This window comes from Xyrauchen texanus, chromosome 28, assembly GCF_025860055.1.
Source record: "Xyrauchen texanus isolate HMW12.3.18 chromosome 28, RBS_HiC_50CHRs, whole genome shotgun sequence".
Classification (NCBI taxonomy): Eukaryota; Metazoa; Chordata; class Actinopteri; order Cypriniformes; family Catostomidae; genus Xyrauchen; species Xyrauchen texanus.
The window spans coordinates 40,266,713-40,294,605 of record NC_068303.1 but is presented as its reverse complement, the minus strand read 5'-3'; the positions used below and the strand labels follow the sequence as shown (position 1 = coordinate 40,294,605).

At 37.2% G+C, this 27,893-nt stretch overlaps 1 protein-coding gene across 4 annotated transcripts in view; it reads right to left on the bottom strand.

Annotated features, from left to right (window-relative positions):
- Positions 1-27,893, bottom strand: part of lama2 (laminin, alpha 2) — a 385,152-nt gene that overhangs the window by 121,565 nt on the left and 235,694 nt on the right. For 3 of the 4 annotated variants that reach the window (XM_052095599.1, XM_052095597.1, XM_052095598.1), the window contains exons 19-24: positions 25,391-25,602; positions 15,442-15,548; positions 7,480-7,657; positions 5,585-5,721; positions 4,498-4,734; positions 1,637-1,780 (exon numbers count right to left, since the gene is read on the bottom strand). In XM_052095599.1, the coding sequence (XP_051951559.1) occupies positions 1,637-1,780; positions 4,498-4,734; positions 5,585-5,721; positions 7,480-7,657; positions 15,442-15,548; positions 25,391-25,602 (1,015 nt within the window). Of the gene's footprint in view, positions 1-1,636; positions 1,781-4,497; positions 4,735-5,584; positions 5,722-7,479; positions 7,658-13,816; positions 14,078-15,441; positions 15,549-25,390; positions 25,603-27,893 lie in introns of all 4 variants that reach the window. The other variant, XM_052095596.1, reaches the window with a different exon arrangement.

Here is a 27,893-nt window from a genome sequence, read left to right as displayed (position 1 = left end):
ACCACATTAGCCGCATTCTCTGGGAGAAACTTGGGTGCGTAAAACCGCTTTCTCCTAATCCCTTAAACAGAGTAAGTATATCGGCATGCTCATTGTAATGATTCCGGTCTGCTTAAATGATCACACAAATGTAATAATGAACTCAAATGTCTTTCATGATTCATTTTTGTGTGTATTAAGAAGCATATGCTGCTAGATGTGCGTGAGAGAAAGAAACGTAACAGGGCGACTAAACTACCCTCACAACGTCAACACACAATCTCACGACTCACTGACTTAATGAGTAAAAGGATTCACAAATCCTCTCCGACAGCAAACAAACTTAGATTATCTGCAACTTTTATTTAATTTGTTTCGATTTTAGCTCATTTGTAAAGTGTCCTTCAACCATATTCCACAGCTTGTCTCCATGGACACAGAGAGGATTATAGGAGCTTGTGGATCTGTAGGAAACCTTTATTAAAAACAAACAAGGGCCATGTCTCCCAGTCTGCCCTTGATGCCTTTCTGGACGTCTTTGTAAAAAATGTTTTATTTTCTCTCTCTAGCTCTTTGGCACACTCAGTCGCTCTTTTTTGTGCCTGTTGTGAGTTTGGTTGAGAGAAAATGGCAGGTAGGAAGCTCTGGAGTTTTATTAATATTTACTGTTTCCCTGGTAACAGTGCATCTCAGCCAACATTGGGAGTAGATGATTAAGACAACCATAAAAACACACAAACAGAGTCACAGGTGTCCTCAACCCACCCCCGCAATGACGTACAAGACAAATAAATCCTCTATTAAAACTCTATTATAGATATGCTTTAACAATGACAAAACATAAGTCATGCTATCAAAATAACTGTCAAAAAAGAAGAAATTACATCCAGATGAAGTAGTTTGTAGAATATCAGTGGTAACAGGGTTGCACACAGAATGTGGAACACAAATGAACATGATGTTTTTGGCCATTAAAGTTCATATAAATGATTATTGGGACACTATTGCATGAGTTTAATTGTTGGATACAGTCGAGAAGGTCAAGACCTCTGAGGTGGGACAGGCACGTGTTTAAAACTAGCTACTCTGTTGATGCTAAGTTCATATTTAGAATAGTTTATCTAGCATATACCTTTTTGTTTGTTTGTCCATCTGCAAAGCATCTATAAGACTTTTCCTCTCGGACGTCAAAAGGACATTCAGCAGATGTCTTATCCGTAATGTTTACGGATTGACTCCCATTGTAAGTGTCTCACTGGAACACACATTTGAGCTTTTTTAAAGGAAAGGAAGGACGACTAGAAATATATTTTTGTGTCAATCAACATTATGCCGCAAATGCTGTGGAGTGAGCATAACTTGTACTTGAACCCGGAATATTCCTTTAATTTTCACACAGTTTTATTTGTTTCGTTTTTTGACAAAAATGCCCATAAAATAGTCAGTATTTCATCATGTCATATTCATTCATTTTAGTCAATTTTGTTTTTCTGTTGTCTTCAGTGTCTGTGCAGATGTAAGTTTAATATGACGTTTATGTTGTTGATATGGTGATTAATGTCACATATATATATATATATATATATATACAGATATGTTTGAGTAACCCATAAACACATTAGTGAAGTTTATTTACTCATAAAGTATATGTACTCACACACATACGGATGAGTCCCGTGGCCTCTGTACACGAGCTGCTTAACCCAAAGCAGTAGCACTGACTGCAGCCCAGTGGATTCCTGTGACTGAGGCCGAATGAGCCCGACTTACAGTGGTCACACCTCACTCCCTCCACGTTATCCTTCACACACACAAACATATACATTACCAGGATTTAGGATTGTGAGAGTCTTTTTTAAAGTTCATAGTCACATATTAAAGGATATTTTACCCAGAAATGTTCTCATCGTTTACTCACCCTCATGCCATCACAGATGTGTTTGACTTTCTTTATTCTGCAGAACACAAATGAAGATTTTTAGAAGATTTCTCAGCTCTGTTGTTCCATTCAATGCAAGTGAATGGTGACCAGAAATTTGAGGGTCCAAAAAGCACATAAAAATCCATGTCTTCAGAAGCGATATGATAGGTGTGGGTGAACAGCAGATCAATATTTATTTTTTATATTAATAAATTTTTATCTGCTCAGTTGGTGGCGATATGCACGAAGAATGTGAATTGCCAAAAACAAAAGAAGAATGTGTAAGTAGACATTTATAGTAAAAAGGACTTAAATGTTGATCTGTTTCTCACCCACATCTATCATATCACTTCTGAAGATATAGATTTAACCACTGGAGACTTATGGATTACTTTTATGCTGCAATTATGTGCTTATTGGAGCTTCAAATGTCTGATACCCATTCACTTGCATTGTATGAACCAACAGAGCAGAGATAATCTTCTAAAAATCTTCATGTGTGTTCAGCAGAGGAAAGTCATACACATCTGGGTTGGCATGAGGGTGAGTAAATGATGAGAGAATTTTCATCATTAGGTGAACTGTCCCCTTAAATACAGATTTTGACTTGTATTAATACTACTGAAGGAATATTCCAGGCAGTTTTGCATTTAAAGTAAATACATTAACAATGGAAGTCTATAGAGGAAGTGCACGAGAGGGTTAAGAAACAGAAATGTGCAGCTCAATGTTTTATTACAACACATACTGTATATTCATTATTCAGTAACAATGTGTGTTTTCAATCATCATTTTGAGCAGGGACTACATTGAAGTACGCCTGGTTATGCACTACAGATGTAATTCCTATGGGCATTGCTACAAGTAATAAAGTACTTTTTACTCAGTACTGTAAAGTTACAAGTTACATACTCTTTCAAATACAAAGCTAATTAACCAAGTTTACTTTTCACTGATCCTAACATTAAAGATTGGATACAGCTAAATATTTTAACAATAAATGAGCTTCACGTTTCTTCTTTTAAACCCTTCAGAGTGATTTACCCCATAGACTTATTAAGTGCATTGCTGTTAACATGTTTGGCATTTCTTTTTTACCATGTTGACTTACACCAATGACATTTACAGCTGAATGCATTCAAAACAGAATCATTACAGGAAATGACAATACAATATAACAAGAAATGACATGAACTGCCTATGATGATCATTAGATATGTAAATAAGTGCTCTGACAATTATTTGTTCCCATAATAATATTTTACTAAATTGGATTTGATTCGTTTGAAAGGATCTAATATTATTTTACACAGTTCAATCGAACACATCTCCATCTGGAACTGGATTCGGTGGATTTTTACAACAAAAAAAGGTGGAATATTGTATTTAGGATAAGAAATCAGTGTGTAAAATATTGTCGCTGTCCAATGAAAAACACGTATCTCCACTTTTGTCAATTTTGACTTTGTACCATAGACGGAACGCACCGAATGACCTCTTCCTATTTTTGAATTGTGCATCGAAATGACCTATGAAATGACCTATGAAATGACCTATGAAATGATGCTTAATCAGGCTGTTTAACAAGTATCTCCATTGGCCTTCAGAAGTGTCCATAAAAACTGCGGATGTCCCACTCTTATGTTTGAAGAGCGTCAACTGTCACGTCTGCTCATCAGTAACATCATCACCAAGCTAAAGTGTCTCGTCTTGTTCTTTGAAAACAGGGTTAAAATATGTACAACTATTAAAGGAGTCCAAAAGCATAGATTTGTGTAAATAACACTATTGTTTTTAATTCTGAAGATTAGTGAAGTGATTGCCTACATCGTTCTGGCTCTGTGATTTCCCTGGCAACCAAAGCTATTCATGTACGCACAATGTCAGGTGTCTTTAAAAAGTAGACTATACAAGTTATATACAGATGCCAGATTTCCATCTTCAGGAAAATGCTAGTGAAAGGCAATTTATGCGTTGGACCCGGAAAATGCATCTCAAAACCAGCAGTCCACACAACAACTGGACAAGAAACCCAAGTCATAAAACTGATTTCGATCTAGAATAGTAAGTGAAAGCTCAGAATATATCCAAAAATAAATTCTCTAGCAATCGATAACCTACCAACTGAGTTTTGGGAACATGAACAGTAAGACTCGAGTCTGTGACTGAGCATGTGCCACTGAAAACCACGTTCACTAACAAAAAGTCCAATTAAAATATGGAACAGTTCACTAACAGATGTGTAATGATAGAATTCTATTTATAGTGCTAAAGGTGAATAATGATGCTATTGTCAGTTCATTTTGTAAGATTGTTTATGAGAAAAAGAGTTTCTTGAAAAATAACATTTTTGGAGATAAGTGCCTTTCATCAGACGATATTCAGTTTATGCTGGAAGTCGTTTATTGTTCGATTATTTAATAATCGATGCGTTATTATTATTCCCCTAATAATCATGCATTACATATTACAACAATTTCAACAAAGACATCCATTTGAAGTTATTTTTGCAATCCTGTGCAATCCTGTGCATCAACAGCTTCATTGTTTGCATCAATGAATAGATGAATCTTAGAGTTTTAGCTCTGGTTGGGTACCTTACACGAGCACTGCCCGCTTCTGTCTGCACATGCGCAGACGCCAGAATCTGCATCGCAGGTCTCCGCAGACGAGCCTGCTGAGGAGCACTGGCAGGTAATGCATTGTGGGAAGTCTCTGTAACCCAGTTTACACTCGTCGCATTTCTCACCCATGAACTGCTCACGACACATACAGCAGCCCGTGTTTATGTTACACTGCTGCGTCACAGACCCAAACACATTACAGCCACACGCCTGTGGAGAAAATGATACATATTCAATTAATATTATTAATAATAATAATACATTTCACTGCATATGACTGACCAATCTTAAAAATAAAGACCGCAAAGAAGAACCAACTTTTACAGGTTCCTTTTTATTGTGTAGTTCTTTAGAAATCCATCTATGTACTGGAACTTTCAAGAGCCTAGAAACCAAACCACTGATCTGAAAAACCTATCATGACACATCAAAAAATGTTTTAATCTCCAAAGACTCAAAAATGTTTCTTAATAAGATGAGAATCCTCTGCTGAACCATTGGAGCTTTGAAATGAACTTCTTTGATAATATATATATATATATACAGAATATTTACCAATATCTATATGAATTAAACTTCCAATGCTCATTTTTATGTTAATCAAAAGCAGAGACTGTCCCGTTGATGTCAAACGTCATGTAAATGCCGTTTTCTTGTGTTCTTGAATTTTTTGAATAAGCTAATTTTTCATCCGGGTATTGTGGTGCAATGTGGTGCTAGATGGTAACCCTTGTTCTGGGAAAAGATTCACATGTGAAATTGATCATTTCTGTAATAATTGTTCATTTCAATTGGTAATTGGTAATGTGAAATTGGTTTATTTAGAGTCCCGCTGTGACCCTACACTTAACCTTAACTCTGACCTTTGAAACACAGAACTACATGTTCATGATAAGTATTTTTTATCAAATGCTTCAAATGTAAATGTAAATACATACAGTAGTAGCACTAGTAACCCCTTTATGGAGTATGAATAATAATGCTGTTTTGACAGAAGGAAAATCATCATGGAGAGAGTGAGAGAAAGTGACAGAGGGAGTAGAGATGAGATGAGCTGTACCTTGCAGCCGGTGCTGATGTCATGGCCCCAGTGGTTGGGTGCACATTTGTCACATCTCTCTCCAACGGTGTTGGGCGGACAGATACACTGACCTGTGTTAGCATCACAGTTATTGCCTATATGAGTACACTGGCATGCTGAGAGAGTGAGAGAGAGAGAGAGAGAGAGAGAGAGAGAGAGAGGGAGAGAGACAGAGTCAATTGCAGAACACAGCTGAGCACCTGTTGTAAATGACAGCGTTTGCTCACCTCATTTATTGCTCTCTGGTGTTATTTGAGCTGTGTGTAATATCATAGCAGAAAAAAGTTATGGCTTTTGTAAGATGGCCCACATTTATACACATTTTTGACAGAGAATCTAGATTAAACCCACAAATGAGCAACTCAGAGGAACATATTATTGCTGCGAGCAGTATTTCTCAATCCGGGTCGTGCACGATTTGGATGTCACCCAGTTCAGAACATGGAGCATCTACTAATGAGCTGATGAGTTGAATCAGGTGTTAAATATGAGAGACATGCACAATTTGCAGTGCTGGGGTCCTCCACAACCAGGATTGAGAAATAAACAGCTTTGACTTCACTAAGCAGGTGTTCAGCTGGTTTATCTGATCAAATCAAACCAGTTAATGAGAGAGAGAGAGAGAGCAAATATCCGAGTGCTGAACCATAGGTTAAGGCTTACGCCAAATGATATCGGTATCTTTACATTCATATTAATCTCAATAATCCAGAGTATTTTTGATAAAAAAAAAAGCTTTTCATCGGCGCATGAGTGTCACTCAAGCCATCTGAGAATCACTTGTGCTAATGATCTGCTAGCGCTTGGAGTGCTCAAATGAACTAGGTGTGAAAACGCTCTTAGAGACACACACCTGATTGTCTACAAGAATAATCACAGGCTTCTTCTTCTTCTTTTGGCTGCTCCTGTTAGGGGTCGCCACAGCACACTACCCGTGATCCGCATATTTGACTTGGCACAGGTTTTAAGCCGGATGCCCTTCCTGACGCAACCCCCAGTGGCTGGGGGACTCTCACTCACACCTACGAGGAAATTTAAAGTCTCCAATTCACGTAACCTGCATGTTTTTGGACTTGTGGGAGAAACCAGAGCACACGGAGGAAACCCATGCAAACACAGGGAGAACATGCACACACAAAGGCCCAGTTGAGCCGCGACTCAATCCTGGACCTTCTTGCTGTGAGGCGACAGTGCTAACCACTGTAAAGTATGAACAGTCTAAATATCGATATCGTAGATTTTTTACGAAATATCAAGACTGATTTATCGCCCAGTCCTGTCATCACCTCTACTAAAATGTATCACTGTAAAATGTAACAGAAATTACATATTAAATGAGCTCTCAGGGAGAATATATAAGACTTCATTTGAATTATTATTATTATTATTATTATGTATTTTATTTTACTCATTACCACAGAAATGAGGAGCGATCAATGGTACAGTACCGATGTCTCAGCGGTCGAAGCCTGCAGGTTTCAAAGCATATTGGATAGTTTTCCCTCATCATGTAAGTGTCACTTTTACATTACGTCACGTCCGTAACAGAGAGATGTCACATCCTTATTGCTGGTGTTTCCTCATTAATGTGAAAATGACTGAATAGAAATGAAATATTAAATTCTTAGGAGTTCCAACCCTTCTATATTCTGAGGCTATTATTATTATAACAGCAGAACTCTAGATCTAATGACCTGTAGATAAAAATGTAACTGTTTTTGGGTGGTATGCCTAGAAACGGCCTTGATTTCACTGCTGTTTCATTTGTGAAACATTTTATTAGAGATACATTTTTCTACACACATCTGGAATGAATGAGGGATGCACAAACATGATATTGAAATAAACCCAGCTCTTCAGAGGTAAATGCTTACGTGTACAGCCGCCCTCCTGGAAGCCAAAGTGTCCCGAAGCACAGCGGTCACACTTCTGTCCTGTTACACCGGGCTGACAGCGGCACTGACCGCTATCATCACAATCAAATGACTTTGATCCAAACGAATTACAGTGGCATGGGACACACCCTTGACTGCCCTGCATGTGTGTGCCCGCCTGCAGAGGATAACAAGAGGATTCTAGTTAATGAAGGGGAAATAGACAGAGAGAGAGCGAGAGAGATGTGTTAAAATGTCACACTGTAAATAAAGTTATTGTAAATGTCATGGTTTTATTAGACTATACATTGTGGCACTTTCCACATACAGGTCATTTGGTAGGTATATGAGGTAAAAGAGATGCATGTCAGAAGGACAAGTCTCATTGTTCAGGAATGTAGGGATGTGCAAAATAGCAATTTTTATAATTGACTAGTCGGTCAGTTGTTTGAATGACTTATCGACTAGTTGGTGTTAAGGATAATAATGCATAGTAAGGCTCCATTATGTTCATGTGACCCCATTCCAAAATGTTTCAGAGGGACATACACTTACTCAGCACATTATTAGGAACACCTGTACAATCAAGCAACCAATCGTGTGGTAGCAGTGCAGTGCATAAATCAAGCAGAAATCAGGAGCTTCGATTAATGTTCACATCAACCATCACAATATGGAAAAAAACATGATCTCAGTGATATGGAGCGTGGCATGATTGTTGGTTTCAGACGGGCTGGTTTGAGTATTTCTGGGATTTTCACACACAACAGTCTCTAGAATTTACTCAGAATGGTGCCAAAAACAAAAATCATCCAGTGAGCGGCAGTTCTGTGGAGAGAAATGTCTTGTTGATGAGAGAGATCAACAGAGAATGGCCAGACTGGTTCGAGTATTGAGCAGAATAGCATCCCAGAATGCACCACATGTCAAACCTTGAGGCGGATGGGCTACAACTGCAGAAGACCACTTTATTGGGACCATAATAAAGCATTCCTAATAAAGAGCTCAGGTTGTGTATGTATGCTAAGTGTAGCATTTCAACATGGTGACTAATAGATATTCAACAAATAAAAAGGCTAAATAACGATAGCATCTTATTGAAAAAACGAATCAAATAAAGAAAAGTAAGAAATAAGAAAGGCTCAATACAGAGCGGCTCAAATGCTTATGTGCATCCTGAATGCAGAATGACACTCTTTAATGTACCCGGAGTGCTTTAGGGCGATCCTCGCTGCACATTCAAAAGCGCAGAACTGCAAGGTAATATTCCACATACATTTCTAGTTCATGACAATAAGGTCATTTTAACGTTATTACTGCAACTGCAAACTAATGTTATTGTGAGAAAATATAATCACTCATATTTTCCCCTCATATTATGTAAGTTTAAGTTACATTTTATCTATCTTAAATCAATGTTTTTACGTCTTAAATTTTGGTAAAAGTGTTGCTAAAGAAATAGCGAACCCCAAATGATCAAAACAGCTCATATACAGTAATTTTTAGTTTGATGTGCTGAGATGGACAAACAATATTTTCGGAAGGTTAAGCCCCCATTCAATGGTACATAATGTGACTTGTTCAAGTCAACATAAAACAACACTGCAAATTGAGATGTTGCTTACGATATATCATGTACCCTGAAATCAACCCTATTCTGCCGAAGTACTGACAAGCGCCATCCCCTATCAGACATTTTTGCAACACATTTCAACACATTTTCCTCAAGTGCTACTGATAGTATGTTGCGCAAGCAGCATCAGTAACACAGGTTAAGTGGGTAAGCGCAATTTGAAATGTGCGTTTTTTTTCTAAAATTACATTTTTGCCCCAGTGTCTATTATGTTTAGGGTTAGAGTTGGGTTAAGGTGTGCGGTTAATTTAAAAAAAATTATTTAACTAAAAACACATGTGGACATGTTACCCAGAAAGTGGAGCTCACCCATGCTTATACATTCAACAACACCTCCACCTTCAGCCTCTGGGGCAGTGATTCAAATTTCAGTAAGCACAGACCGATTTCATCAGTAATACTTTAACTCCACAATGTGATCAGTCTGCGCAGTTACAGTAATTTAGTGCAATTAAATATATACTGTGACAAATATCACATAAAAAAAGGTCAAAGCAATTAATAATGGCTCCTATCCTGAAAGTAAATGCCATAATAAAAGTATTTTCATACCATTGGAGCAAATTGAAGTAAAAGTAACTTTGTGTTTTTACCAGGCACATCAGCAGGGGGCAGTTAGCCCCCACAAATAGCACAGATACAGAATGAGAGGTGCTCACACAAGAAGCTGGACAAAGAACAACAGAACACATGGATCTCCAGGCGGCATTTTAAAAATTTCACTACTTTTATCTTGACACAGCATACTGAAAACCAGTGAAATGCTCCAAAAGTGTCCGACTGACTGACTCTGCATAGACAACAAGACTTGTTTGATATATGTATTATTTATATTGAATTATCTTTATTTTGGGGCCTTTATCAGCAAATATGGATATGTGATTAATTGCGATAATTAAATTTTATCCATCAGAAATGTATTGGACCATAAAAGTGGCCATTAAATACAGGATGGAGCCAAACAGTTGAAGATGAGAGGTTAAATAGTAAGAGCGACTAGTGAAATCAGCTGAAAAGGAAAGTCGTTTCCGAGGCAGAGCATGTTTTTATATTTTGATGAAAGTTTACAAAGACTTGTTTATTAAATCTTTTGAATAATGTGCACATTAACTGTTCACGATAGGACCTGGAGCATGTAAAGTAAACAGGATTAATGTTGATTTTCAAGCCTCATTTTGTAAAAGTGCCACGTATAATCATATAAACCAGACAATATCAAACACCACCTTTAGTTCATTAAAACTTGGAGAGCCAAAGGCCTGATTAAACACATCACAGACCACAGCACTGAACAGACCTGCATTTACAGTATAACAGATCAGACCAAACCAAAATGAATCATGTGTTTCTACTTAATACCTGTTTTACACTCCTCTGTTGCTCGCTAACTCAGACTGATTGTAAAGACTTGTTAAGAGGTCAAATGCCAGGTCATTTCCCCAACAATTTAATTTTAATGATCAAAAATGATTATGTAGTGATGATGAATCTGTGCGCAGCATGTGGATGTGAACCCACTGTGGCAGTCGATGCTGTGAGGTGACTGACATCCATCTGTCTGCTGGAAGCAGGTGTGCTGTCACCATAGCAACAAATAAGAATGCTTTCCTGGCACGCACTGCGAGTGCCTCCCAATTGATTCCAAATATATGCAAACATGCATGCACACACACACACACACACACACCATCAAAATCATCATGCAAAGTGTTTGTTAAAAGTGCTGTATTGAGTTTTGAGCTGTGAGGCAAAATGACAAAACTGTCTTCCAAGAGAAGGCAAGTCAAGTCAGTAAAAGCCTTGTGCTTTTTACAGACTATGACAAGACTGAACAATAAAAAAGCACAGCATTTGACTGTGGCATGAGCTTTTTGAGTGTGAGGCTGCGTGCACAAAGAGCTCAACTTACTCAAACTGTCTTGCCGCCATGATGATATGCAATACTTAACAAATGTTATACAGAAATATATCATTAAGACCCAAACCAAACTATGCACAATACGCTTTATCATCCTTGAAGATACAATCAGGCGGAGTAAATAAGTGTGTTCACATAATGGGCTTTGTATAAAAAAATATATATTTTCACTCTTAATACTGTTTTTTTCCCTGAAATAAAAATGAATAATTCCATAAAATAAATATACTTGAGAAGCAACACTGCATAAGATATTTAGGCTTGTCAGAGCATGTATTTTTTATATAAGTGTATTTAGTTTTCCTGTACTGGCAGATTTTTTTACATATTTTTCTCTTGTTTATAGCCAAAAACAATCTGCCAATGCTCAAGAAGAAATCCGAATGATTTAAATTACATTACTGAAGATGAGTAATCTAACAGAATATGTTACAAATGACATTTTACAGCATGTAGGGCCCTATTTTAAGAGCGCAAGCATTAAGTGCAACGCAATGTCTTAAGTCACACGTGCAATGGGCTTGGCCATGAAGTTTTGGTATTTTCGCACAAGCGTGCGCTAAGTCTAGGCACAAGTGGGTTTGGCAAAATCACCGGCGCACACCGCAAAAACGCTGGACCGAGTGCAGTTTAATTCTGAGGTTCTTCTCCAGTTATTTAATGTCAGCATCAGTATAGTATAGTGATTATACAGTAAAGTCCATTCCCTCTGGCACTAATGATTTAAACAAAGACAACACATTCATAAGAAGCTGTCCATGTAAATGGACTGTTTACAATGAATTAGAAGAATTGATAATTACGTTCTTCTTTGATGAATGTCACACATAGTTCTATGACAGTCACACGTGCTCATTTTATGCAAAACTTTATGAGAAATTTTCATCTACTGACAGACAAGTCATGGCTAGTATATACAGTGATTGTATCAGCACACACTTCACTTGTACCGGTCGATTTTGAAAAAATAAATAAAATACAAATTATTGAAACAGGAAAAATGTTTACCAAATATATTTCTAAATTCAAATTACACTTCTAACAAAAAAGAAATATAATCATATAACAAAATGGTAAAAAAAAATCTAACCAAATCCAAACGTTTTACTGTCCAACTTCTACCAGCACCGTTTGTAGCGGTTTAAAGATCACTCAACGACAACAAGGAAAAATACCAATATAAATTAGATCATAAATACAATTGGTAATAGTTGAAAAAAATAAGGTATGACCTTTATATAGTTTAACACGCTCTCATAATATTTTTTTTCTCTCAAAATGGCTCCAACTGACAAGGACTCTTATTTTGAAGTTCTGTATCTGACAACAACAATGATCCACTATATTTTAAGAATTTGGACATGAACTTTATTACCACCTGCTGATGAAATCTTGCAAAAAAAAGAACTGAATTTGGCACTGAGTTACGAGGCGGTAACGTCTTAGCGTAACAAGCAAATTCTTAGGAAAATAGCAAATTGCACTTTGTGCCACTTCATTTACATACAATACACCCACAGTGGCGCAAACACTCCCACCCCTGGCACTGGCAGGAAAATTTCACTTATAATTAGCGCTCTCAAGAAAATTGGCGCTCTCAAAAAAAAAGATCGTAGCGCTGCACTATACGCACTTGAAGAATAAAATGTTCATGCATTATTGAATATCATCATTATTTGCAATGATTTTGATATGTTTTATATCATGTGTCTTATATGCATTCTTACAGCCACGTGTAAGTTCAAATTGATACAAGTTATCATGTAAGTCTTACATAAGCTCTTTACATTACCTCATTTTTCCATATACACATGTGGATCAAATTAAGGGGGGAGAGAGTGGTGTCTGCTCTAGACAAAGGAAAGCCTATGTTTTTTTTCTTCCTATGGATGGACTTAAATAGGCCCTGCATATATATTTTCTTCAGAGAAATATGAGAAAAACCAAGTATGACTGAGACAGATGAAGAAGAGGAGGAGAAAGATGAAGACCATCACATAATGTCATTAGAATTCATGTTTAACTTTCTCTCCTATGTCTGATAACTAAAACTAATGCATGTACTTTTTATTGGCAAATGTAACTGGTGTTGCTCCGTGACTTCACAACGGGGAAAAATACTAAATTCAGTCTTCAGCACTCACAAAAATACAGCCCATATTCTGTAATCTGTAGTGGAATACATTTTAAAAGTAACCCTCCCAACCCTGTCTATTGGTATAAACATTTACTTATTGTATCACTCTTATTATAAAGGCACTGTGGCAGGGAGGAGGGCGGGGCCGGGTCGTGATCCTACACACCCAGTCCCGTATTAGGCTAATTGAGCCTCTGTGAGGGATAAAGATCGACCAATGGAAAGGAGGCTCAATTAGCCTAATACGCTCACGACCCTGCCCCGCCACAGGCACTAATGCTAAAAATATGCATACTTGTGATTAGAAACAAAAGATGATTTAAATTAGTAGACCAACAAACCAACCAAACCAACACATTTATTTTTAAGAAAGATACTACAACAGATAATTTTAAGCAAAGCATTTCACAAAGACGTTAGTGCAGGGGCAGCCATTGACCAGGAAAAAAAAATGTCATTCCATGTCAAAAAGTTTGCTAACCCCTGCGATAGTGGAACATGTTAATGGTTAATGTGATGAACTCCACCTGTAGTTACTCTACGAGCACATCTGCGTGAACATTGCAGGACACACACCAACACCAACACACACACACACACACACACACACACACACACACACTCTGCACCCATCATGCAGTGTGTTTACCCCTGCACTGGGGCGGAACGCCCCTCGAGGGCAGCCCCCTCTGCTCTCCCATCTCTGGATGTGTTGAATGGGAACCTGTTGGACGGGTCGCCGTGTCTCCCTGCGGGTGTGAGCCGGACGCATTAGGTCACACCTGTGGCCTACGTAACCGGCCCGACAGATGCACCTGCCTTCCGAGTCACAGCGCTGGAACATGGAGCCCCACCCACTGCATTGACATGGCCTACACAACTGAGAATCACTGTCCCACCAACAATTTGGCTGAACAAACACACACACAGGTTCAGGAAAGCAAAAGAGCAGAGAGATGAATATGAGTGTACAGGTTCACCTGCCTGTGTCTGCTGTTTGAGCTGACAATAGGAGAAATTCACTCATACCAAAGTAATGAAATGACACAATTACAACATGTATAGCATTGAACATGACTGTGAAAAATATATATCTTTTAAATGTTCTGATCATTAAAAATCTTTGTATGTTGTTTTAGCTCTGTTCCATAACCGAGTTGTCTTGCTGTCTAAGATGAACAGTGCAGCAACATAATAAGGCAGCCTCCTAAATGAACTGAACCTAATAAGTAAACATATTCATATACTGTACATAATAATATAACACAAAATCTCTTTCAGCTTGATTTAGTTGACTTTTATTTCACTGACATCATCAAAATGCATTTTTAATGAAGTCTTATCATAGGATCCACGTGATGCAGCATTTGAATTTGGCCAAATCATTTTAAAAGGCATAATTACGCTGCCAACCTTTAGGAATAGCCTTCACATCAGACTCACTAGGGTTTACGACAGACCTATATTACCATAATGCCATTTTTACTGATTTAACCTTAAATTTGTCCAGCCTGATCTCTTGAAAATTATGTGACTGTGACAACATTTGTGCCAAATTATATTACGTGGTTCATTCACGCATCATGACAGTTACAAGGGAAAATGTCCACTGTGTGGCGCTAGAAGTGAGTTAAATGTCCTCTTAAACGGATGAGGTTTTTAAGAATGCTCTATCAAGTTTTAAATCAACAAAACCGACCTCACTGCCATAAACCTTAAAACTAAATCTAACCGATAGTGTCAGAAAAAGCAAATGTGCGATGAAAAACAAATTTGATGAAGCAACCACGTCATTTTGTACTGCTTCTATGACACTTTCATCTCACGTGTCGACTCGTGTGCTCTTCAGAACTCATTACCCGATTCCTTTACATCACAAGTGCAACACTCTATCAGTTGATCTACCAAGTAATTTGATCACACTCGAACAAGCTTGTAAATGTAGCTGATTATGAATTGCAAACATTAAAATGAGTCATGTGCTATAGTAAAAGTGTTCATAAGTGTAGGTATAATAAGCATTGTGTGAGGAACAGAGCAAAAAGTGTTTATGAACTGATGATCTGCTGATATGTGTGAAAGTACATAAAAGTCAATGTTGTTGTAGCGCCTCTAGTGTTCATTTCTCCAGGATACTGCCATGATGAGTACAGCGAGACACATACAAATCACAAAAATGTAGGTATAGTGACGTGATTCTACGAGAAAAGATAATGTCATATATAGGAGTGTTACTGTATGTACTGTATGTGTGTTTGTGTTGAATATACCCACCAAACACTCGTCACACTGAAGTCCAACAACATGTTGTCGACACTGGCACTGGCCCGATTCCTGATGACAAACCTCAGTCAGCGATCCATTAATGTGACACTGACAAGCTACACAAAGAGATAGAGCAAAACTTTGTGTTTGCATAAAAGAAAAATACAGCAAGACAAAAAGAATGTAATACCGTCTCATTTCTTCTAATTATCTAGCAGACTGGGTTGACAGTAGTCTTAATACCCAATGTACATAAACTACATTAACTTTGGATTAGAGATCAGTTTACAGTAATGGGTTCTACATTAGGGAACATTGAATCTTTATTCATCTTTCTTTTTCTTATGTAGTTTGGCTTGTGTAATGATTTTTCTTTTCAGTCATTACTCCTCAGACTGTTCTGTGGTGTTACTGTGATAGATAGAAATACAAAAATGACAATCAGCTGAACGTGGCTAAAAGGTTAAAGCTGTGGTTCTCAACTGGTGAGTGGAAAACAGTGCTAATTGAAAATAATAAAATGCATCCCATAATAGTGCATAGTTAGGATAGTCAAATAAAAAAGTATCTAAAAAGGAGAGAAAGCGCTTTCCATCTCTGAGACCACTATGTTAAAGAACATGTGGAAGCATGCACTAACATCATATCAGTGTTTATTCAATTTCTTTAAAATGTTGTATTTAAAATTACATCAATTTATATTCATGATATTAAATGGTCAATGCACTCCAAACGTATGGTTGTAGATCTACATTTTTCAAAACAATGAATGCTGTATTGCACTCAAATCTATGTACATTTATTTTGGCTCAACTTAAAAGAGTGTAACCAAATATATCTTCATTAGTATTTATGATCATAATAATACTTTATAATAACTACACAGAGTAAAGTATTTATAAAGCATTTGTTTATAGTTAATTGATCATTTATAAATTATTGTTTCTACACATTGTTCCTTATTATGGGCTTTTTTCAAGTCATTAATAGGCTGTATACAGATAGCAAGTTATTTGTTTATAATCGTTGTAGCAAATACTTTATTGTTTATTAAGTGCATATATAAGCAGTTTAATATTCTTTTTTCATAATGTATTTCAGTTAATGCAAACCAGTGGTAAAGAAGTGTTTATGAGAACATTAATAGTAATTAAATTAATAGTTAATTAAGAAATTATAAATGCATTTATATATATATATATATATATATATGTGTGTGTGTGTGTGTGTGTGTGTGTGTAATGAATTGGATATACAGTGCATTCAGAAAGTATTCAGACCTCTTAATTAAAAAAACAAAAATAAATAAAAAAACATTATGTTTCAGCCTTATGCTAAAATGCTTTCAATATTTTTTTAACATCAATCTTCACTCCATAACCCATAATGACAAAGCAAAAAAAAAAAAAAAGTTTGATAACTTTGCAAATGTATAAAAAAAAAAAATCAGATATTAAAGAAATATCACACTGACACAAGTATTCAGACCCTTAACTTGGTATTTAGTTGAAGCACCTTTGGCAGCGATTACAGCCTCAAGTCTTTTGTGTATGATGCGACAAGCTTTGGACACCTGGATTTAGGGGATTTTCTGCCATTCTTTTCTGCAGATCCTCTCAAGCTCTGTCAGGTTAGATGGGGCCGTTGGTGGACAGTCATTTTCAGATCTCTCCAGAGATGTTCGATTGGGTTCAAGTCCAGGCTCTTGCTGGGTCACTCAAGGACATTCACTGAGTTGTCCCTAAACCACTCTTGTGTTGTCTTGGCTGTGTGCTTAGAGTCATTGTCCTGTTGGGAGGTAAAACTTCGGCCCAGTCAGGTCCTGAGCGCTTTGGACCAGGTTTTCATTAAGAATATCTCTGTATTTTGCTACATTCAGCTTTCCTTCAACCCTGACCAGTCCCCAGTCCCTGCCACTGAAAAACACCCCCACAGTATGATGCTCCCACCACCATGCTTCACCGTTGGGATGGTATTGCACAGGTGATGAGCGGTGCCTGGTTTCCTCCAGACATGACACTTGGAATTGAGGCCAAACAGTTCAATAGTTAATCATACCAAGGAATCTTGTTTCTCATAGTCTAAGTGTCCTTTATATGCTTTTTTATGTGTCTTGTACTGAGGAGAGGCTTCTGTACTCTGCCATAAAGCCCAGATCGGTGGAGTGTTGCAGTGATGGTTGTCCTTCTGCAAGTTTCTCTCATCTCCACAAATGATTTCTGGAGCTCAACCAGAGTGACCATCAGGTTCTTGGTCACCTCTCTTACCAAGGCCCTTCTCCCCCGATTGCTCAGTTTGGCCAATTGGTCAGCTCTAGGAAGAATCCTGGTTGTTCCAAACTTCTTCCATTTAAGAATTATGGAGGCCACTGTACTCTTGGGAACCTTCAATGCAGCCACAATTTATTTGTAGCCTTCCCTAGATCTGTGCCTCGGCACAATCCCATCTCTGAGCTTTGCAGGCAGTTCCTTTGACTCATGGCTTAGTTTTTGCTCTAATATGCATTTTCAGCTGTGAGACCTTATACAGACAGGTATGTGCTTTTCCAAACCATGTCCAGTCATTTGAATTTGCCACAGGTCTACTCAAATCAAAGTGTATAAACATCTCAAAGATGATCAAGAGAAATGGGATGCACCTGAGCTAAATTTCAAGTGTCATAGCAAAGGGTCTGAATACTTACATTGGCAGCCAAAAGTTTGTAATAATGTACAGATTTCAATCTTTTGGAAAGAAATTGGTACTTTTATTCACCAAAATGGCATTCAACTGATCACAATGTATAGTCAGGACATTAATAACATGAAAATTTACAATACTTTTTTTTTGTTTTTTTGCAGAACTTCTTAAACTACTTATAATCAACCACGTGCAGCAATGACAGCTTTGCAGACCCTTGACATTCTAGCTGTCAGTTTGTCCAGATACTCAGGTGACATTTCACCCCACACTTCCTGTAGCACTTGTCATAGATGTGACTGTCTTGTCGGGCACTACAGTCTATCTGATCCCACAAAAGCTCAATGGGGTGAAGATCCATAACACTCTTTTCCAATGTCTGTGTTTCTTAGCACACTCAAACCTTTTCTTTTTTTTCTTTTTTAAAAGTGGCTTTTTCTTTGCAATTCTTCTGTACGCCTTTGTATGAAATCTTCAGTTTTTTGGCAATGTCAAGCATTTCAAGCATTGAAAGCCTTCATTCCTCAAAACAATGATTGACTGATGAGTTTCTAGAGAAAGCTGTTCCTTTTTTGCCCTTTTTGACCTAATATTGACCTTAAGACATGCCAGTCTATTGCATACTGTGGCAACTCAAAAACAGACATGATGACAATGTTAAGCTTCATTTAATGAACAAAATAGCTTTCAACTGTGTTTGATATAATGGCAAGTGATTTTCTAGTACCAAATTAGCAATTTAGTGTTGAGTGATGGCTGCTGGAAATGGGGCCTGTCTAGATTTGATAAAAAATTACGATGGTGATGGTGCTGTTTTTGCCATCAGTAATGTCCTGACTATACTTTGATCAGTTGAATGCCACTTTGGTGAATTCAAGTACTATTTTCCTTCAGAAAAAGCAAAATCTGTACATTATTCCAAACTTTTGGCTGCCAGTGTGTGTCAATGTGATATTTCACATTGAGTTTTTTTCTTTTTTCTTTTTCTTATAAAAAGTTATCAAATATCTGCTTTTTGCTTTGTCATTATTTGGTATGGAGTTTAGACTGATGTGAAAAAATTATAATTTAAAGCATTTTGGCATACGGCTGCAATATAACAAAATGTGAAATTAAAAAATGAACGGGTCTGAATACTTTCTGAATGAAAATTATATTTATGCTTAAAGTGTTTATGACCGTTTTAGGAACACCTACAATTACAGTAATTATTGCATAAATAAATTCATAATAAAGCACAGACTAATTGCTGGCCAAGTATAATGCGTAACCTAAAAAGTGTCAGCGGGCTGTGGTCTCTGATGTTTTCTGCCAGTCAATCATTTTGCATGTTCTCATAGTATTGTAGTTGCAGTGAGTTATTCAGGCATAATGCCACTTTTTTGCCATGTTGTTCATAACAGTTGTTAGTTGAGGGTGCTATTTTGCTGCTGTTGTATTTGACAACTGTTACTGCTTATGTCTAAATCAATAAAGTTCATTTTGTATCTTTGAAATGCAGGGTTTTGGGAAAAGGGGCGTGGTCAATACAACGGCTCAGTTTGTGGAAATTCGAGAATGCCTAAAATCAAAATCACTTACAGCACCTTTAAGCATTAATATCTGTCCAATTCATTACACATGTGAATGCATATATACTCTTTTTATTTATAGAATTATGCTTTCTTAATGTTCTAAAGAACACTTCAATGGTTTGCATCAACTGAAATACATTAGTTAGGTTTGGTTAGCAAGTTCTATACAAAGGATGAAAAGATGAAAAACAATCAAACTGCTTATACAGTGCATTAAATAAGTATTCAGACCCCTCCATTTTTTTCAGATTTTTTATGTTGCTTCCTTATGCTAAAATTATTTTTCTTTTTCACATCAATCTACACTCCATACCAATAACGACAAAGAAAAAAAACATCTTTGTGATCACTTTGCAAATTAATGTAAAAGAAAAAACTAAAACATTACATTGACATAAGTATTCAGACCCTTTGCAATGACATTTGAAATTGAGCTCAGATGCATCCCATTTCTCTGGATCATCTTTGAGATGTTTCTACACTTTGACTGGAGTCCACCTGTGCAAAATGTAATTGCTTGGACATGATTTGGAAAAGCACACACCTGTTTATATAAGGTCTCAAACCTGTAAATTTATACCAGAGCAAAAACTAAGCCATGGGGTCAAAGGAACTGCCTGCAGAGCTCAGAGATGGGATTGTGTCGAGGCACAGATCTGGAGAAGGTTACAAAACCATTTTGGCTGCATTGAAGGTTCCTTCCCCAAGAGCACAGTGGCCGCCATAATTCTTTGACAGAAGAAGTTTGGAACAACCAGGACTCTTCCTAGAGCTATCTAAACTGAGCAATTGGGGGAGAAGGGCCTTGGTAAGAGAGGTGTCCAAGAACCTGATAGTCACTCTGGTTGAGCTCCAGAAATCATGTGTGGAGATGAGAGAAACTTGCAGAAGGACAACCATCACTGCAACACTCCACCGATCTGGGCTTTATGGCAGAGTACAGAAGCCTCTCCTCAGTACAAGACACATAAAAAAGCATATAAAGGACACTTAGACTATGAGAAACAAGATTCCTTGGTATGATTAACTATTGAACTGTTTGGCCTCAATTCCAAGTGTCATGTCTGGAGGAAACCAGGCACCGCTCATCACCTGTGCAATACCATCCCAACGGTGAAGCATGGTGGTGGGAGCATCATACTGTGGGGGTGTTTTTCAGTGGCAGGGACTGGGGACTGGTCAGGGTTGAAGGAAAGCTGAATGTAGCAAAATACAGAGATATTCTTAATGAAAACCTGGTCCAAAGCGCTCAGGACCTGACTGGGCCGAAGTTTCACCTCCCAACAGGACAATGACTCTAAGCACACAGCCAAGACAACACAAGAGTGGTTTAGGGACAACTCAGTGAATGTCCTTGAGTGACCCAGCCAGAGCCTGGACTTGAACCCAATTGAACATCTCTGGAGAGACCTGAAAATGGCTTTCCACCGATGGCCCCTAATCTAACCTTGTTTGAGAGGATCTGAAAAGAAGAATGGCAGAAAACACCCAAATCCAGGTGTGCAAAGCTTGCCCCATCTTACCCAAAAGACTTGAGGCTGTAATCGCTGCTAATGGTGCTTCAAATAAATACTGAGTTAAGGGTCTGAATACTTATGTCAATGTGATATTTCATTTTTTTTTTTTTTTTTTATAAATTTGAAAATGGATCAAAAATCTGGTTTTTGCTTTGTCATTATGGGTTATGGAGTGAAGATTGATGTGAAAAAATTTATGTAAAGCATTTTAACATGGAGGGGTCTGAATACTTTTTGAATGCACTGTATATGAGCTCATTAAACAGAAATAAATGTTTTGCTAGAGTGAATATGAAAGAGTAACACACTATTTGTATATACTCTATAAATATAATAACAAAATAGGAACAACAATTTATTAAAAATGAATGGTAACTATATTTTAGGGATCAGGAATTAGACCGTAATTGATGGCTAATAATTGGACTCGTAAGGGTCTATTTATGGACTTGTTTAGAATTATAAGTTATTTATTAGGCCTTTATTTGTTGAATTTTTTTTTTTTACCCTTGCCTTATTGCCTCTTTACATGTATTTTTCCTAACAATGAATTTATTAAGTAAAAACAGAAGATACCAATAGCTAGTGAGGTGCAAAATACATCATTTATAAGTTCTCGTTACACTGTGTGAATGTGCGGCTTATAATTATAAAATAATTATTTGTATTTTAGAGACTTTTGTTGCTTAGAGTAAATATCAACAAAAAGCATCTTCTTACACTAAGTGCAAATAGTGTTAGATGCCATTTGCACCCCTAATTAAATACAGTATAAGGGCATCACTGTGTTTATTTAGAGTTCCACAGACACCCTACACCAACCCCTAACCCTAAACCTAACCCTAACGCCCCTGCTTTGTTGAAATGCATTCTGCATGTATTTTATCATTATAAGCCGTACATTCACACAGAGTAAAAAAAACATACAGAGGATGTAATTTACATTGAACTAGCGACAGATATGTTTTGTTTTTAGCTAATAAATTAATTTTTATGACAAAAGCAAATGAAAGGGAATATGAAGCAACAATAAAGGCATAATAAATACTTTATAATGGCAAACTAGTGACTTACAAGTATAATTATTAGTCACAAAATACTGTCTAATTTATAATCCCTAAAATAAAGTGTTACCAAACGAATTAGCTATAAACTAAATGCTTTACAAAAACTTTATACTGTGTGATTATTTTAAAGTGTTACCATATTTATTTATATATTTTTATGTGTGTTGCTCATACATGCTTTGCATTCCTTATTGTAGAATGACATGTTTGCATTTGTATAAAGTTTGCAGTAATGTAAAGATGTAAAAGATCGACATTGAATGATATTTGTCCATTTTACATTCCAAACTGAACTGAATCTGAACAAAGGGTTTTTAGGTTTGGGAGGGATCCTTGTGTACAGAACTAGTACAAGCCTTTCTTTCAAATATTGGTCATTTAAACAGCTTGTGTAAGTGCCACACTGAAATGTGTGCTGTCATTACATTGTTCTGCTGTTGATTCTGCTTTTTTCAAGTTGTTATTCCCCAAAAGAAATAAAGGAAATCCTTATTTCAACTCAGACAGCAGCCCAATCTTCTTTCATTATTTATAAACTTGCTGTGGTGTATAAAAATATAACAAACAGAACAGCACAGACACTGCATTGTAAAATGACGTCAATACTGTCCACGTCCACCTCATTCCCATTCTCCGGTTTGCAGATGTTAGAAGATGCTAAAGCTTGGTACATGTTTTCAATTCCAAATTTTATATGAAAATGTAAGTACGTTTGTAATATAATGACCATTGTTAATACTGTTTTGGGAAGTTACTTTGAAACTGATGCTTGTCAGGCTAAAATCTATTCAAACTTTTTGATGCCAAAGACGATTCCCTTGTGAGGGACCCCCTTCCAAAAATACAAAAGCATATATATATATATCTTTTTTTTATGTTTAAAGACCCATTAACTTTGCCTGAAACATACTGTATTAAATTTATGACTGTCAGTAGAATACAATCATAGAGTCGATGAGTCTTTAGAAAGCAAAATGAAATGGTAATAATGTAAATACGCTATTTGTATTGCTGTAAAAATATGTAATGTATATCTTAAGATAGAGGACATAAACTTTGACAGCCCTGAAAAAAGAAGTTCTCAAATTTTTCACGGACCCCTTACACCCGCATGCGGCACCCGTGAGGTCCCCAAAACCGTTTGAAAACCCCTGGCCTAGAATACATGTGGTCAGCTACATTCTTATGCCACAACTATTCCTAGAAATACTCAAACCAGCCCGTCTGACACCAACAATCATGCCACACTCCAAATCACTGAGATCACATTTTCCCCCATTTTAAAGGTTGAACTGAACATTAACCGAAGCTCCTGACCCGTATCTGCATGATTTCATGCACTGCTGCCACACGATTGGCTGATTAGATAATCGCATGGATGATTGTTGGTGTCAGACTGGCTGGTTTGAGTATTTCTGGGATTTTCACGCACAGCAGTCTCTAGAATTTACTCAGAATGGTGCCAAACACAAAAAACCTCCAGTGAGTGGCAGTTCTGTGGATGGAAATGTCTTGTTGATGAGAAAGGTCAACAGAGAATGATCAGACTGGTTTGAACTGACAAAGTTTACGGTAACTCAGATAACCGCTCTATACAACTGTGGTTAGAAGTATATAATCAGAGTGCTATTCTGAGATGCGGGTTGGCACTGATTTGGTGACACGAGGGGGACCTTCACAATATTAGGCAGGTGGTTTTAATGTTGTGGCAGATCATTGTTTTGTAGGCGTACATAGTTATTTCCTTTCTGATAATAACATGCTTTAAAAAAAAAAAAGTGCTTATGATATTCATGAAAATTCTGTACCCTACACCAACACCAACATGCATACACATGGTTAGTGTATGAGACAAACTGTCATGTTTCCTTGCCAACCAAGTGATTTGCAAAAAAAAAAAAAAATGCTCTGAACTCGCCTGCTGCATGGATGCAAACTAAAATTGAAAATCAGTGATTATTCAATATCCTGTGACCTCTTTGAATACTAATCACTGTATGCAGAACATTGGCACAGAATGACTTTATCTTACTTAAAATGACAGTGCCATGTAACTGTGAGCGCATTGCTCTAGGGCCATAGTAAGGCAGCATGCCTTCCAATCTAGTGAAATATGCCCAGTATATGCACACACACACATTTTGAACAGGCCGGGTCTGACTGAGACAGAGCACAGATGGCATTGCGTGAATTTGTCTGCATTAACCTTGAGGGTAGACTGCCTGAGCTTGCTCTCTCTCTTTCTCTCTGTCACACACACATCTGCCATACAGGCTGTCTGGAAGAAACACAATTTAATTTCCAACAAAAATGGACACATTACATACAGTACTTGAACACGAATCCCAAATATGGTGTCTTAGAAAGGACACATGATGTATTGCATTTATTGTAAGTTTAAAAAAGTATCTCAACTGTAGCCCTATTTGGGTAGGACTATTTTCCCTGAGGACATCAGGTAAATTCATACTTTATGATTTTAATCGCGACAAAATCGAACATGTCCTTGTTTTCTCAGAAAACCTCTGTGAAAATGACTGAGCAAATTACCTTATATATTTCGTAGAAATCGAATGCCATCCAGACAGGAATGTCTGTAATTGCGGTATATTGTTTGTTTTCTTAATGTTGAATTGCTGCCTGGTGAACCTTCATTATGGACTTTTCTGGGTAAACTTTCTTGGTAAAATAACAGTTAAGTACTGCTGGCATCCTGTCTGAATCAAATGAACAAGGTGAGTCAGATCACTGACTTCTCAGAAGGGCAACTTTAGTAATACACTTATAAACTAGAAATTGACCTATTTGATAACTGAATGGAAATATAGTGAGAAACAGCAGCAATACACTAAATAAATCCCTTTAAGGCTGTGTGAGGCTCAAGTGAATCAGTGAATCATTCATGTGAACTAGTTAATTTACACGAACTGTCCGAAAGATCACACTTACTAAATTTAATCAGAGATCCCAACACTAGGTTTGCACTGAATGTTAAATATGACACAAGTCATACAAAAACGTACAACTTAAAATTGACCAAAAATAGTATGTATTCGTACAACTTTTCATGAGAACGAGTTGTATGATCTGAAAGCCAGTAAAACTTTGCTCCTTTACTTACGTTGGCAATTCTTTGCTAGAAGGGCATCTCCAAAGTATCCATCTGCACACTTTTCACAGTCCGGCCCTCCGTACCCTTCACGACAGCGCAGACAAGCTCCAGTCACTGGGTCGCAGCTGAGCGGTGCTGTTCGGTCCAGGTTACCGTTACACATACACGGCTGACAGGATCCACCAGGAACAGTGGGACGACCAAAATAGCCATTAGCACACCTGAAGTTATTCAGAGCAGAAAGAATGTACATTAAAATAATTCAAACAAACATACAGTTACACCACCTATAATGGCACATTGAAATGTTGGATGTTGTGCAAAATATCCCCACTGGAGTTATTAGTAAAATAATAATCAGTTTAGCATTATTTTATAAACCAATATACTCATTTATACATTTGGCAGACACTTTTATCCAAAGTGAATTACGGAGCCCTTCTTACAGGGTCAATTCCCCGGAGCAACCTGGAGTTAAGTGCCTTACTCAAGGACACAATGTTGGTGACTGTGGGGATCGAACCAGCAACCTTCTGATTACCAGTTTACCAGTACTGTGGTTTAGACCACTACACCACCACCACTTCTACTCAATATTTATATGCACATAGGATGTCTTTAGCTAATATATTATAAATATTTATAAATGTGTGTATTTTTTGGGATGTTAATTATTTCTCATATACCATTTTAATGTGCAGAGTCAATTCTAAGTTAGCCAGTATTGCTCATGGGTGCATTTCCCATAAAACAGCATAGCTTACTGCTTAACTACAACAATACGACACATCGTTGGAGAAATGAACTAGACAGTCACGACTGTTTCCCTTAGTAACTAAGTTGCACGTCGCACATCCACCACGAGCAGTGTGATAATGACATCACGCAGTGGGTGGAGTAATAACTTCTGCAGAGATTGAATGTATGTTTCCATGGACACCAGAAAGCGGTTTATTGCGAGAAAGCTGTGTAAGACAAAAAAAGTCCCATCCGTATTGGAATTCTCTTTACCTCAATATACTATGCATGTGGCTCGGTAAATTTACCCTCTTATGTCAAACTCTGGAGTTCCCACGACGCATTTGAGTACACACGAACATGCACACTCTATTAAAACCAATAAAAATGCTGCTTATGTATTTACATGTCCACATAAGCCGCATTCTCCGACAGAAGCCTAGGTGTATTAAACTACTTTCTCTTAGTCCCTTCATTGTGTACATAAACTAGCCGAGCTTGAATAACATTTCAAAATGTCGCTTTCTGCAGAACCCCCCAGAATAAGCTGTTTTCATGTTAACTGAGTATTAAATCTTATAGAATCAAAGATATATATGGAATGAAAGATATCGAAGCCTCATCCAAGTCAAATGAAGTCGACACCATAAACAAAGAAATAACTGTTTCAATCCACAGATGGACAGCGGTAGTTCTAACCACACAAATTTGCAATGCTGATTGAGAATGTTCGTTGAAACTATGGTATCGGGAAACAACAAATCATTGAACTATTTTTGGTAACAGTAAACCTTGGGAAACGCACCCCTGTTTGTTTAGGAGCAGCCTGACATGTCCACTTCTGGACCAAAAATTACACACTTGATATCATGAAAACCATAATGAGGCGACATATTTGCTAAATAATATTATGTGGTTTATTACACGTATCTTAGCAGTTCTGAGGTGAAATGCCCACTGAGTGCCAATAAAGCGTGTTAAATGTTCTCCCAATCAGATTAGGTTAATGCTTAATCAAGTTTTATATCCACAAAACTGAAATCCCTTCACCAGAAAACTGCCGCAATACGTAAAAAGAGTCATGTAAAAATAATTTTGCTAAACTCTAGGTATAGTAACTTCATTCTGTGAGACATGGAAGCATGAAATCTCCAACACCTTTCATTTTACAGGATTTCCAATGATGATGATACAATGAAAGAAGCGACATGAAAGTACAGTTCCTATCTACTTGAATGGGGAAAGATCGAAATCTCCAAAACAATTGGTCAAGATTAAGATAAAAGTTCATAATATAAATCCTGGTAAAATATCATAAATTGTACTTCTTCAGCTCAAATCCTGGTAAAAAAAAACTAAAACACTATTTTTCAGGCTGGTCCAGCTAATATGCATACATGTTCTCTAGTTGACTGGCAGGTGATGTCTGTACCTTGATTGGCTATTTAAGGCGGCACTTCCTTTTCTACATCCACTTTATTGGATCTAAAAAAAGCTTGTCTAGCTGTAGAGAATATAGGACAGCTAGACTGACATTGCTTAAATAGACAGTTATGGAAAGTATTTAGAGTACAGTGCATACCCACAAGTCATTTTCTCTTTCAAAAAGCAGTGTACACACTGAACTGAATCCGTTACAATATGTGTGATGGACAACCCAATATTGATCATGATCACTTAGCTCAAAACTAAAATGCACACCACCATGAATTTTCTTGCCAAAACAAAGCACAGACCAGGACAGTGTGAGGAAAATAGAGGGGAGGAGACCCAA